This window comes from Diabrotica undecimpunctata, chromosome 2 (genome assembly GCF_040954645.1).
Source record: "Diabrotica undecimpunctata isolate CICGRU chromosome 2, icDiaUnde3, whole genome shotgun sequence".
In the NCBI taxonomy this organism is placed as follows: domain Eukaryota; kingdom Metazoa; phylum Arthropoda; class Insecta; order Coleoptera; family Chrysomelidae; genus Diabrotica; species Diabrotica undecimpunctata.
The window spans coordinates 144256159-144271272 of NC_092804.1; the positions used below are offsets into that span (position 1 = coordinate 144256159).

The following is a 15114-nucleotide window of genomic DNA, read 5'->3' on the forward strand; positions in this document are numbered from 1 at the left end:
GGAGTTCGAAATTATTCAGAATAGTTTCCAGTTGATCAAAGAAATCGTAAACAACAAATGGGTCACTTTGTTGTCTTACACGTGATGCTTCAATTATCCAAGGTTTCTTAATAGAAAATCGGTTACGTTTTGAAAAATTCAGAAATTAATCTTCACCAGGTTTCCTCTCTTTAAATGGTGTTTGCAGATTATTTTGCTGAACATATAACTGTACAGTGTTGAGTAGTTCTTTACGAGAAAGTCCAAACCCCCACTTACTCATAGTTATTATCCGAGAAGCCAAAATATCTTCATCTTCTTTAGAAGGGGCAGTTTTATCACCTCCACACACATGTTTAAGTAGCATTTCATTTTTTTAAAGTAAAATCTAGTAGTTACCTAATTTTGTTATTGCCTTGTGCATGTCCTGCCGCTGGTCTACCTTTTCACCCATTCACTTTTAATCCAAGTGTCGATTTCGGTACGCCATGCTACATTGCATCCTTCTTTAGTGAAGATTTTCCCGATTTCACATCTCTTATTGCCAATTCTAATGCTTCTTGTGAATACCTACTTCCGATATCACGCTTGCTAGTCTCTTTAATATATTTTCTTAGCATTTTTGCACCCAATGAATAAGATGTAAACAAACTAACCTAGAAATTCTTGGAACCACAGTTGCCTCGGTATCGCCGTCCACATTTGCACCGATCACGTGTCATATCAGGGTAATTGTGGACCTCTTCTCAATTACCAAACTATTCTTCTCACACTCCGGTTACCGAGTGCTAGATGGCGCCTCAAGTTTACTTTCAGAAGTAAGTATTGAAAATTAGCAATGCTCTGTACTAAACCGGGTTTTTGAAATTTAACTCAACTACGACGCAATTTACCTAAATAAAAACTAGACCATCAGGCTTTTAGTTGCTGAATTTTTGTTTTGGTAGTTGAATATCTCAAGAATGTGTCACTAGGTACTAGCAGAGAGATTAAACAAACAACTGTAAACTTTATAATATCTTGTTAATTTAAAAAAACATTCATGAGTGCCACAGTTACCCCAAACCCATTTCACCCTAATTATTTTGCAATCCGATTTCCACTTTCATAATATATACTGTCTCTATAACATTCTAAAATTTATTATATAAAAACTTTGTCAAAACCCTATAAAATATTCGATGGAAGATTACAAGTTAGTTAATACTCGTACATTTAAAAATAGCTAAAATAAAGCTACACATTTTAATATGTAGGAAGGAACAAATATGTGGTAAATATGGAGAAATATTATAAGAGTTTCTTGCCCCGGCGCCAATTTTTGTCTCTTGGAGATTCTTATTTTTGTATACTTGCATATTATTTCAGATATAGAATCGATACTTACTTTGCAAAATCTAAATGTACAGGTACTGTTTTCTTTCCCAGTTTTAATGCTTTTAGTAAACCTAACTCACTGAAAGAGGCAGTTACTCTTTTATTTTGTAAAGTAAATTCTCTAGATCTGGATGATATTTCTGGGAGGAAACCATTGGGAGCTTTTACATCACCATAGTGGTTTAATATTGTAACTTTTGAAAGAACTGTTTCACTGTAAAAGATTAAATAATTCATATTAATATATTTTTTTTTATAATTATTTATGTTTATTTGCAATCTACATCATTACAGAGTATTACGTAAATCTGTTATAGGCTTTAGGAGTGAAGGAGAGACATCCAATACTTATTCTATTTTGGTTTAGTTTTGAAGTTGGTCTTGGGGTCAGGTTCTATCTAGTCTTCTTGTGACTGGACCATTGTTGAATAATTCTCTTACTAGCTCATATTCATGGTGAATGGGACGTATATCAATCTATTATAAAGAGTTGAAAATAACAAAATACAATTACAACTTAAAATATGTTTGATTTATTGTCTAAAAAGTATAAATAATTCGATTGTTAGAGGATATACGAGTATACCATAGTTTTAAAAAACTTACTGTGAAGTAAAAACTTGTGCGTAAAATGGTATAAATTTATCAAAAATTTTAAAAATATCAGACCTATCAGATTTTTCAGACCTATCGAACCATCCTCAGTGAAAAACGTCTACATGGTAGTAGAAACTGGCCACATAACGAGGTCAAATGTCCCTTAATTACATAATTAAAATAATAAATTTTATAATTATTATGACATTAGGTCAATGTTAAAGGATTTAATTTTTAGGGGAATATACAGATGTCCGATTACGACTCGTTGGAGCAGGTCCATTTTTTCGAGAGGGGATCTGTATGTTCCCTTAAGCGGGGAAGAAATTCTTCTGGTGTGGTGTTCTTTCTTCCAGATGTAACCCATACGGACTCTCACTCCATCTAAGGAGAAAATACACTCATCCTACATAACTACGCTATGAAAAGGAAAGATTTCTTGCTTCAATGCTTTTTAACAGCATTGTTATGATCTATTTATTGTCACTCAGTCCATTCAGATACTGTCCATCATATTAATGTTAGGTGGGTCGACTTATTATTTTACACACCCGGTTTTACACAGTCATTATCTATTATATACGGTTCATTATCTTGGAAATATTTTGACAGATTGTCGCAAACATATAACATAAAAATTCCTACTTCACACTATTATAGCTGCAATAAACTTACTATTGCAGACTTCTTTAATTGCAAAAAAAAAGAATAATAAAAATGAATAATGGTAGTGGATATTAATTAATTTTTCTTAAAAACTTCAATTTGCAAATACTAAGCTATAACCGACTATAAAATTTATGCAGTTTTATTTTGTTAATAAACAACTTCATGTGAATATTTTTTTACTTTAAGTTACAATTAATATAGGCTATAAACACGTGTGCTCGGTTATACAGTAATTTCTAGCCACTTCCAGTCGGTAAAAATTTCACCAACGTGACAAAAAAATAATAACTAAATTTAGTAGACAGCTCGGTCTAGGATCTGCGAATCGAGTATGTATTTGAACCACGCCATCACCTCCCGTTTTTTGCATAATCCATCAAGTCAATTTTAGTTACCTTGAGTAATTTAAATTACCTTTTATACTTGCCAATGATATTTTATATAACATGCATTTCAACTGCTGTGAATCCATATTTTAATCATAACAAACGTACAAACATCAATAATACTGTTTTGAAAAGAATTAAAAATGACAAAATTATATGTGGACTCATAAACATATCTAACTGGAAGATAAGAGTACGACAGTTAAAAAAACAAACATGAAATTAACCTCCAAAACTTCAAAATGTACAGGATGCAAATTTTGTTTATCAAGCAATGACAACAATACAATTTTTTTCTTGTTTAATATATAATAAACATCTGTGTAACAAGCAGGTAAAACCGGTTTATCAAAATTGTGTAACAGAGTGATTTTGTAAAGGTTCTTATACTGAAATATATTGATTTTTAGTTTTTTTTATATAAATAAAATATTTTTCAAAAAAAAACATACTTGTTTTGTATTATAGATCATATTTGGGTGATTAAAACCCGAAAGATACACGTGTAAATTTGAATAGCACAGAAAGGATTTGAAAAACTTCATAAATAATAACATACATACCTTGGAACGTCTTCTTGTAATACAGCATTTACAGTATATCCAATAAGACTTAAGGCTGGTACCTCAGCAATGAATGACAATTGATACTTAGTTTGTGACATTGATGGTCCATATTCAAATATAGGAGAAACTTGGCACGTCACCTTCTTTCCTTCAAAATCAAGTAGCTACAAAAAAGTTGACCTTATAATGGAGAATTCGTATGCTATTTAAAAAAACAATCACCATATACAGGGTGTTTCAAACAAAGGTAACCCCGTCTCTAGGGTAGGTAAAAAACTGAAAAATAATTGGGGTTTGCTTCGTAAAAAATTTTTGTAACGCCATCCGTTTTCAAGATACAGGGCGTTGAAGAAAAAAAAATTTTACGCATTTTTTACGATTTTGCCGAAACTACTGGCAACATTGTAATGAAATTTTATACGAATATGTTTTGGAAGCTGATACATCCCATGAATTTGTTTTTATATCTGATTCTCATAGAGGGCGCTAGTTACACGGATCGTACTAAGTATTAGTCAATATAACTTTTTTAAGAGTATAATTATTAATCAAAATTTCAAGTAAACTTAAACATCATTCAATTTTACACGAAAAAGGTACTCTTGGTAAAACTCGATACTGTGTACCGTTTTCGGAATATTTTGATTTGAAAATTATGAAGTAATAATTGATGCTGGTATAAAATAGTTAGTAATTAAACAAAACTCACAAGAAGAAAATTAAATTAATGACTAAGAACATAAAATTAAATTCAATAACAGTAAGTGTTCAAAATGCCGTCCGTTTTCGCGAATACACAAGTCTATTCTTTTTTCTAAAGATTCCATTAACCTTCTAAACGGTAGGGGATCAGCCATGATGTCATTAAATTGACGTTGAAATCTTTCTTCCAATTCTTGGCGTGAATTTACCTCTGTAGCATAGACTTTTTTCTTAATATGCGACCAAACTGCATAGTCCAAAGGGTTAAAATCGCATGACCGAGGAGGCCAATGAATCGGAGCTTCTGCACCTCTACCAATCCATCGATTCGGGAAATGATTACTCAACCAATTACGACACCTTCTATCAAAGTGTGGTGGAGCTCCATCGTGCATAAAAAATAAAGATCTTCGCTCGTTTAGCGTTAAATCTTCTAATATCTCGAATAAGGAATTGTTTAAAAAATCAAGTTACATATCATCATTTAAATTTCCAGGTAGAATATGATAACCTATTAATTTGTTACCTAAAGTTGCTGCCCAAACATTAACTTTAAATGAGTACCTATTGGTAATGTGATACCCTTTTGACTCCGGTAGATCATCTGGCAAGAGCTCTTGGACTTGTCTGTAATGATAAGGATGTAATTGCTGTTCTTTCAGTATCCACCAAGTACTTGAAGAAGAAGTATTTGTTTGTCTTGCTATATTCCTTACGCTAACTGTTGGATCTTGGGCCCTGATTCTAATTGAGATTTCGACTCAAAACATGTCGAAATTAATATGGCGACGTCGAAATGCGACTTTGCGAACCTTGTGGATTTCAGCTGAACTAACCAAACGACGTCACTAATTTTCGACTTATCGAAAATAATTTCAACTTCAAGAAAGTGGTTGAAATTTCATTTCGAGTCGAAATTAATCTGACATGACTGACTGGACTGGGAGAAGTGAACTTAGGTTCATTTTAGGTAGGGGTGTTTTGATCCTTGCAAGGAAAACCGAGGCAAAAAGTATTAATATGGCTGTGTTTTACGGACATTTGCTAGTTTTGGAGGAATTAGAGAGGATAGATATCCGACGCTCATAACGGAGGATAAGAAGAATGTTACGGGATACTCAAAATTCTTTTTCACTAAGTGATGCTCAATTTAGACAGCAATTCCGGCTAAATAAACAAGCTGCAAATTATTTAATTAGAGGTATTAGAACCATATTTGGAAGAAAGTGTTTATGCCTCTAGGATACCCAAAATGTTTAGGGTTAGTATTACTAAGCTGCAGTAAATTTAAAAATATATTAGAATATAACCACTAAGTCAAATCTTAGTGGTTATAACTTAAGGATCTCCCACATCGCCTTTTTTTTTCTTGCCATCTTTTCTTTCAATTCAAAATATAATTGAGAATGGCCACTATTTATGATTTAACAACTCAAACAACAAAAAAAAGACGTTCACGTAACGTAAACAAAACAAACATTCAACAAGCGTAGTGCAGCCAATAAACAACAGGGCCAACCCAAATTTTCAGCAGTGTCAAAATGATAAAGTAAATATCCCCAGTTTTAACTACAATCGAAATGAATGAGAATCGTTAGCGATTGCGACTGTCATGGCGTAGTCGCTTTTAAATTTCGACATCGAAATGAAATAGAATCAAGGCCTTGATCAAGTAAATTTAAAATATTATTTTCTTTATTAATTGTTCTTGTTGTTCTTGGTCTACCAGAATTTATTTTATTTCGTCTCACATTCCCAGTTTCTCGACAACATCGTTCAACGGCTCTAAATGTTTTTTTACTTGGTAAGTTTCTTCTAGGAAACTTTTCTGCATAACGTGTCACAGCTGCACTAGAACATCCAAAACATTCGCCTAAGGTTAATAACATGTCAGTGTATTCAACATTTGAGTACATTTTGATTTGATTTTACAAATAACAAGGTTTCAAAACTCTAATTATTGTTGATTTATCGTCATAACAATCAATAAACGTCAGATTTCCATGGCACACTTGGAGAAAATAGAGGTATACCTATTAGAACTTTATCATTACTACCAGCATTAATTATTACTTCACAATTTTCAAATCAAAATATTCCGAAAACGGTACACAGTATCGAGTTTTACCAAGAGTACCTTTTTCGTGTAAAATTGAATGATGTTTAAGTTTACTTGAAATTTTGATTAATAATTATACTCTTAAAAAAGTTATATTGACTAATACTTAGTACGATCCGTGTAACTAGCGCCCTCTATGAGAATCAGATATAAAAACAAATTCATGGGATGTATCTGCTTCCAAAACATATTCGTATAAAATTTCATTACAATGTTGCCAGTAGTTTCGGCAAAATCGTAAAAAATGCGTAAAATTTTTTTTTCTTCAACGCCCTGTATCTTGAAAACGGATGGCGTTACAAAAATTTTTTACTAAGCAAACGTACCCTAGAGACGGGGTTACCTTTTTTTGAAACACCCTGTAGAAAGTACTAGTATCAACAAACTAGCATAAACCCTTTTTATATATTCTTCTTCTTATTGTTATTTAAGACAATGTCTTGTTTTTTTTAAGTTGTAGCTTAAGTTGGGATTCCGATATGCAACTTTCATACTAGAGTAGTCTAGATCATTTTATAACATCTTGGATGTTACACAGGTTGCTGATATCGCTGTACGCTCGTTCACACTGCAGTATACTGTGCAAGGATCTGTTGGTCCTCTTAGAAAGTTCTCTTATCGATAGACCAGCTTCACGCAACCTGATCCCTCTCAAAGTCTCTTAGCTGGAACAGCCGGCAAAATCTGCGCACTCTAGGCATTTTGAACATTAAAAAAAGGTTTCTCAATTAGCTACACGAAATTTAAAATTTATCTGATACTGTAAATTCACGAAAACTAAATGCTTCTTTCTCAGCCGTCTCCCTCAGCTCTTTCCATCTGTCTGTATTGTGCGGCTTGCATCTGGTTACTGCTAATACTCTTTAGGTCGTCAGTCCATCTGGTTGGTGGGCGTCCTCTGCTCCGTAGTGCTGCTTGTCTTGGTATACACTCCAGAATACGTTTTGTCCATCGTTTGTCTTATAATGTGGCGACGTGTGCTGCCAAATTCCGTTTTAACGACGCGATTTTTTCGATGGCGTCTGTTGTTTTTGTTCTACTACGTATTTCTTCGTTTGGGATTCGGTATCTCAGTGGCACTCCATAGCCCTTTGAGTCACGTGAATCTTATTCAATCCTTTTTTGTGAGTGTTACTGAGTGTTTTTGTTATTAAGTAATTTTATTACCTTATTTTATATTTAATTCTTTATTTAACGTGATACGAACAAGAAATATTGCTCTGAAGCTATTTTCAAACGTCAAAAATAAACTCATTTTAAAGTAAAATTGTGGCTTATTCCCAGTAAAAATAGTAAATTGAAAGGAACAAAATATAAAAAAACGTATAATAAAAGGAAGATAAGTGATAGGATGATGACTTTAGGAGGAGAGCCGCAAGAACATATAAGAAATGACGATATTAGAAGACAAATGGGAGTAAAAAGGAATATATTAGAAGGCATATAAAAACAGCAACTTGTATGGTACGTACACGTCAGAAGAATGGAAAAAAGCGGAATTCCCAAAAAATATTAGACACAGAGACACAGAAACGAAGAAGACCCGCAACAAGAGCATCGCCAAGGCGAAGTCTTACGGAAGAAGACTGCCAAAATAGAAAGGGCTGGCGATTAGGAACGGAAAGCCATATTACGCTATGAAAACCGTTTTAATATAATATACTGAATAAAACTCGAATGTTACTCAAACATACTTACTTCGATAAAAGGTGTAGATATATGAAAAGTTACGACTTCACGCCTAGTAAAAGTTAAGGTATTGTATATAACCATCTTTTTCTGTCGCAATTCTGGAAAGCCAATAATAATTTGGTGATGTTCTTCCTGGGAATGAGTAAAATCGTCAATGTTATAACGAGGAAACTCTTTCTTCGGTACTTCAGCATCATACCCATTTAACAGAATGTGAGTACATAATTGAATTACATTTTGGCATGATCGTATTGCCGATTTCATTCTAAAAAACAATAAATTTTCACTTATTTCTAAATTCTATAAAAATTCTTGTTTATTAATTGTAAAGTTGAGTCTTTCTATTTCGATTAAACGAATCCTAATTGGTATAAGAAATCAGGAAGGAAAAAGTTGATTTTCTGTAGGCGACTCTGTATAATATATATCACAAAATTTTTTATTACAAAATCCTTTATAAAAGGTATATTTATCTAAAAGAGCCCTTTCGGACTAAATCACAGAAGGTTTTCGCAATAAATATTCAATCTTCAGTGCTGCTACTCGGTGCACATGTTTAAAGCCACTAAATATGGCATGGTATTATATTGCATGGTTGATGATAATTTTGTAGGATGTTAAAATTTTAAGTCGATTCACTTTATTTCAACGTAAACTGTTAACGACGGTTACTGGTCCGTAGCGATAGGCTCTAAGCAGACCTTAGATAAAAATAATTTTGATTAGTTGCAAAATAATTAAAATATTTTTAAACTTTTGTTTGAGAATTTATAAGCAGGTGGTTGTACTGTGGTGGTGTAAAAACATTATATAATATTAGAACACTATATATTATATTTTAATAGAAGCAAAATATCGATGACGTAATATTTTTAATTGATGACTTGCAAAGAACGTTAAATGAAATAATGTATATTATACTTATTATTAATGTTTATATTATACTTTAAAAAAAATCGAAGAAAGCCATCGTCGTCGAATGGTTTTCGTGGTTGAGGGCCAAGACGGTCAGAGCCTACTATTATTTTGAAAAAAGCAAATTTATAGCCAATTTATAGTAAATAATTCGTTTAATTGCACACAACATACAGCGCTAAAATCGGCAACATTACCTCTCCGATCTACTTAATTGTAATTCTCCGATCCCGAACGACACCTAGACAGAAAACGAGAAAACCATGTAGAACACATAACAATGCATGGGATACACACCTCCGTCCGTCGAATTTTGTTTTTATTACGTATGCTCGGTTCATTTCTTATAACATAAACTCGATAAAAATACACTTAACTTTATAAGGCGGTGAATTTGTATCGGTTTCTAATAATGTGGAAAAATTTTATTTGACCAAATTATGAACAAATATTTGACCTTCTACGGCTGAACAGTATCCCAACCTGTCATTAAAACTTCTGTGGCGAGATGAAAGAATTTCTGCTGTAACAGAATTGGAGACTTCTCTTATTCGGTTTTTTAATTCATCACAATTTTGGGCTATAGCCTCGGGATGATCGTAGACGATGCTTTTTAAATGTCCCTAAAGAAGTCCATGGATGTACGATATGGAGATCGCGCAGGCCACTTAATATCGCCTGTTCCACTAATAACTCGATTCGTGAAAGTATTGTTTAAGTCATCAATCAGCCCTGAGTTGTCCATTGTTGAACATTGGCCTCCTCTAGACTTTTCCATCTGCTTCTGTTCTGCGCCTCTGCTATCCAATTGGTCACGATTCTTTTGAGGTCGTCGGTCCATCGCGTTGGGGGTCTTCCTCGGCTTCGCTTGTCAGCCCGTGGTCTCCACTCAAGCAATTTTTTTGTCCAACTGTCGTCTTTCATTCTTGCAACATGTCCTGCCCATCTCCATTTTTGCCTTGTAATATGTTCGATAATGTCTTCCACTCCGGTTCGTCTACGAACTTCCTCGTTTCTTATTCTATTTCTTAAGCTTATTCCAAGCATTGATCTTTCCATCTTTCGTTGTGTCCTTCTCAATTTTTCGGCTGATGTTTTTGTGAGAGTTAAGGTTTCTGCTCCGTATGTGAGAACTGGTAGAACGAACTGGTTAAAAGCTTTTCTTTTTAAATGGATCGGTATATTTGTTTTAAATACGTCTCTCATTTTTCCGAATGCAGCCCAACCCAGACTTATTCTTCTGAGTAGCTCGCATGTTTGGTTATCTCGCGTTAACCTTATTTCGTGACCCAAATACACATATTTTTCCACAAGTTCTATGGGCGACTTTTCGATTTCTATTAGCTCATTGGGGACGAGATTGGTCATCATTTTTGTTTTTCCATAGTTTATTTTTAAACCGACTTGCTGGGTTACTTGCTGTAGTTGTAGCATAACTCTGGCTTCTTCTAAGTTCTCTGTTATGAGAACAATATCATCGGCATATCTGAGATGATTGAATATCTTTCCATCGATGCTAATACCCTTTGATTCCCACTCTAGCCGTTTAAATGCGTACTCCATAACTGCTATAAATAGTTTTGGCGACAAGGTATCTCCCTGCCGCACCCCTCTGCCAATTTTTATCTTCTCAGTCATGCAATGGGGGTTAACGGTTGTTGTCGAATTTTCGTATAGATTTCCAATAATGTTTGCATACCTGTGATCTATTCTGCATTCTGATAGTGCTTTTAAGATAGCAACTGTTTCGACCGTGTCAAATGCTTTGTGTGGAAGTCGACAAAGATAAGAGCAAGGGGGTCTGTTATATTCGATAGACTTTTCAACTAGAGTTTTAAGGCATTGCAAATGGTCGTTTGTTCCGTGTCCCGCTCGAAATTCTACCTGTTCTTCTGATTGATAGAAATCGAGTTTTGTTTCTAATCTGTTTGTCAGTATTCGAGTAAAGAGCTTGTATAGGTGGTTAAGCAAACTAATTGGCCTATAGTTTTCGAGATCTGATTTATCCCCTTTTTTGTAGAGGAGGATTGTAACCGAATTCTTGGAATGTTTTCACTATGCAGACATAGATTAAAAAGTATTTGGATTAGGGACATCAAAAGTGGACCTCCTAGTTTAATTGTCTCAATGACTACACCATCTTCCCCCGGAGCTCTATTATTTTTCATATTTTTGAGGGCATGTTGCATTTCCTCTCGGAAAGAGAGGAGATTGCTTAAGTACTCCTTAATTATTCGAGCATTGTGAATGAACAGCCGTCTTAATGAAATCAAACATTATCCAGATTTACAGCAGGAAGATTGAGAATAGCGAGAAGAACATGAGTCTGTAATAAATCGAGGTATACTCTACTATTCAAGTTGCCTTCAATAAAAAATGGACCTATTATGTGGTCTCCTAAAATGCCAGTCCAGACGTTAACTTTTTGAGAACGTTGAGTTCGGTAAACAACACTTCTGTGCTGGTTTTCTCGTGCCTAATAGCTCGTAATGGAAGGATTGTGTCTCCCTACTAACGAAACAGAAGATTGATCAGTGAATAAAATGTTTTTAATAAAATTTGGTTCATCATTAGCCTTCGTTATTAGAGTTTTATAGTTTAGTTTAGTTATAGTTTAGTAGAATATTTAAAATTCTTGTAACCGTACTTTTTCTATACTTTCGTTACAGTACATCAGTTTCGAACATCAAACTCTCTAGCCACGCTTCTACTTGAACGTTTTGAATGCACCTCGACTGTTGCACAAATTTGTGTATCCCGGTATTCCCTCTCCTCAAATTTTTCTGGTGACACTTCTTGAGCGTGACATTTTCTGCAATTTTTGCGGCAATTGTCAAAATTTTAACAAGGAATTGGTCTCACCTCAAACACACAGAAAATATATCTACACACTGTTGTCCAGAATTACTACCATAAAACCATTTTATTATTTGAACCTTTTCTGTAGGCGTATAAACAGACATTTTGTTTACAAAAATAAATTAAAAATCTATGCTGGTATTGCTTTAAACAACCGCGGTATAATGACAAATTATTGGCGACGGGTCAACGGAGGTTCGTAGACAGACGATGGCGCGTAAGGTTGCCATTTATAGGGTGTACAACTAATTTAAAACCTAACGTACTGTATAATTTTACAAAAATAATATTTTGATAAAAATTTGTATTGAAAAATCTCTTATAAAAGGTATATTTATACAAATATCTTTTATTAAGGATTTTTTAAAGCCGATTACAGGAAATTAACTTTTTCCTTGTGGATATTTTAATGCTTTACATTAGTAACTTTATATTTATTGTTCCTTCTGCTAGTTTGATACCACATAAAATATGATTTAACAAGAACTTACTTCTTTGCATAATCAATAACAACATGATTCTTAGCAGTTCCTGTAATTCCATCATGATGTTGAAATAAAGAAAGGGCATTTCGAGCGGAAGTTATCATATTTTCTAAACCGAGCTTTGTATCAACAATCCAAGATGCTCCTGGTTTACCGCTTAAGTATGCTAATGTATGAATAATTTGAGCTGCCCTGAAACGATTAAAAACATTTAAAAAATAATAAAAATGTGTCATTGTTACACTAAATTTGTTTGTTGTTTCTTTATTTGTGTTCGTGTCATTTGATTTTTCCTTACTACCCTTTATCATCTCAATTTACATTTTACTTTATATTCATCTCATAATATATTTCAAGCTCCTTAGCTTTAGTGTACTGTTTGGGAAAACTGTACAAAGATTTTATCATAAATATGTATGATACTGCTTTCACTAGAATTCGATGCCTTATTCAAACAAATAAATTAGAAGAATATATTATTTGAAATTGATACGCCTGTTGGAATTTTAAATAAATTTGAACAGATTCTACACCTACTCTAAGTTGTTAGTACTATTTAGTACTACCAAAAATAGTCATCTTTATTAACCGAATTGCATCCCGAAAAAGGCCTTCAAAAGAAACTAAAGAGAACACCAAAGGAAGTGCGCCAAAAGTTAATAGTTAAGCTCGAGATATAACCTACCATTTCTCAAGTTATTTCAACTATAATAGAAATGTGAAAACTAATTCTTCAATTATGGAATTATCCAAGTATATCCACAAGGGAAAGAAAACCCACACATAATATACAAATATACATTTAATATAAAAAATTTTACAATTATAATAATAATATAAAAAATATGTAGATAAGTGACAGCGGAAATTAAAGAATAAATAACACTAATAAAGATGATCATTATCAGTAAATTTCAATACACTAGTTTCAAATTGGCCATACCTATATTTACTGATATCCACGGTACCCAAAGAGTTGGGGCTTGAAGACTTCGTGGTTTGTCTCAAAATAAAAAAAGGTAAAAAAGAAAGACTGAGCAAGACGTATCTATAATGAAAAAGGATGGTATATTAAAAAAACAAACAACCGCATTTAGTTATCGTTATAACTTCAATCAATATCAGTCTATCGAATATTCTTTTTATTTCGTACCATTATATTATTTTCTTCACAATGTTTTTGTTGCTAAATTCTTCTGTATTTGAGGAGTGTTTCAGACCTCATATTCAAACAAGCTTTTTCTGTATTACTATCTCTGCCAATATGCCTATTGTAATATTGTTCATAGCGATCACAATCCAGTTATAATGGATTTTAGACTAAAAAGGTTTCTTAAAGTCAAAAGAGAAAAAGTGCCAAGAAAAACAGACCTCTCACAACTGAAGAACCCTGAAAAGAAAAATGAAATAAGTATCAAGGTTGAGAAAGAAATATAAACGCTAAAGAACTTTGTACAGGCAGACATTGAAGTAACATGGACTGCTCTAAAAACGAAAATAGCAAAGATACAAGAAGATGACATCGGGTTCACGAAAAACAACAGAAAACAAGAACGGATAATGCAAGAGATCATGTACCTCATGGACGTAAGACGAAAACACAAAACAAACCCAATAGAATACAAGGAAAAATGCAGAGAGGCTAAAGAAAACTGAATGACAACCAAATGCCTAGAAATTGAACAACTTCAGGAAAGATACGACACTATTAAAGCCCATAAAAAAGTGAAAGAAATAACAGGTAGACATAGAAAGAGACAAGAAACAATATTAAGAAATAATAATAACGAGATAATTATAGGTACAGAAGACAAACTGGAGAGATGGAAAGAATACATTCAGACACTTTTTGACCATGATAGACCTTGTTCTCCACCATCCACGGATGATCGAATAAATGAAAAAAGTCCAAAAATATCAAAAGAAGAAGTTATTTATGCAGTAAAAGCTCAGAAGAACGGAAAAGTAACCGGTCCAGATAATATCAATGACGAAATACTCAAATTAATTGCAGACAACGAAAGTAAAAGCCTCGACTTAATAACAGCACTATTCAATAAGATATATGACACTATCGAATATTAAGCATGATGTCTCATGTCCTTAAAACTTTTCTCAGAATCATTTAAACACGAATTTATAAGAAGTGTGAGTTTCAGATGAGTGACACTCAATTCGGATTTCGAAATGAATGGGGAACACAAGAAGCTCTTTTTGACTTAAATGTGTTAACACAACGATGCAGAGACATGAATGTAGATGTATATGCATGTTTTATTGATTATCGAAACGCATTTGACTGTATTAACCATCAAAAGATGATCGAAATTCTGAGAACATCTGGAATTGACCAACAAGACTTGCGAATTATCTCAGAACTATATTGGCACCAAACAGCAGCAATTGCAATAGAGCACACAACATCCGAAATACAAATCCGACGAGAAGTGCGACAAGGTTGCGTCTTATCACCGCTAGTATTTAATTTGTATTCGGAATCTATATTCAGAAAAGCATTAGACGAGGTTCAAGGTGGAATCAAGATTAATAATCCAAGCAGGGAAGGTAAAGTGCAGGGCAAAAGATCAGTTGGAAGACGCCAGAACTCGTGTCTGAAAGACCTGGGGAGATGGTTTGACCACTCATCACAGAAATCTTTCGTGAAGCATTTTCCAAAGCTACAATTGCCATTTGGATCGCCAAGCTTCGAAAGGAGACGGTGCGATAAGAAGAAGAAGAAATATTGTTTGGAAATGCCCAAATTAGTT

The 15114-nt window shown here is 33.5% G+C and overlaps 1 protein-coding gene across 1 annotated transcript in view; it reads right to left on the reverse strand.

The window, feature by feature from the left end:
• The window catches only part of alpha-Man-IIa (alpha-mannosidase 2), an 80982-nt gene that overhangs the window by 21233 nt on the left and 44635 nt on the right, over positions 1 to 15114 (reverse strand). Inside the window, exons 9-12 of the mRNA XM_072523625.1 lie at positions 12353 to 12538; positions 8094 to 8352; positions 3572 to 3738; positions 1367 to 1570 (exon numbers count right to left, since the gene is read on the reverse strand). Of these exons, the coding sequence (XP_072379726.1) occupies positions 1367 to 1570; positions 3572 to 3738; positions 8094 to 8352; positions 12353 to 12538 (816 nt within the window). The remainder of the gene's footprint in view (positions 1 to 1366; positions 1571 to 3571; positions 3739 to 8093; positions 8353 to 12352; positions 12539 to 15114) is intronic.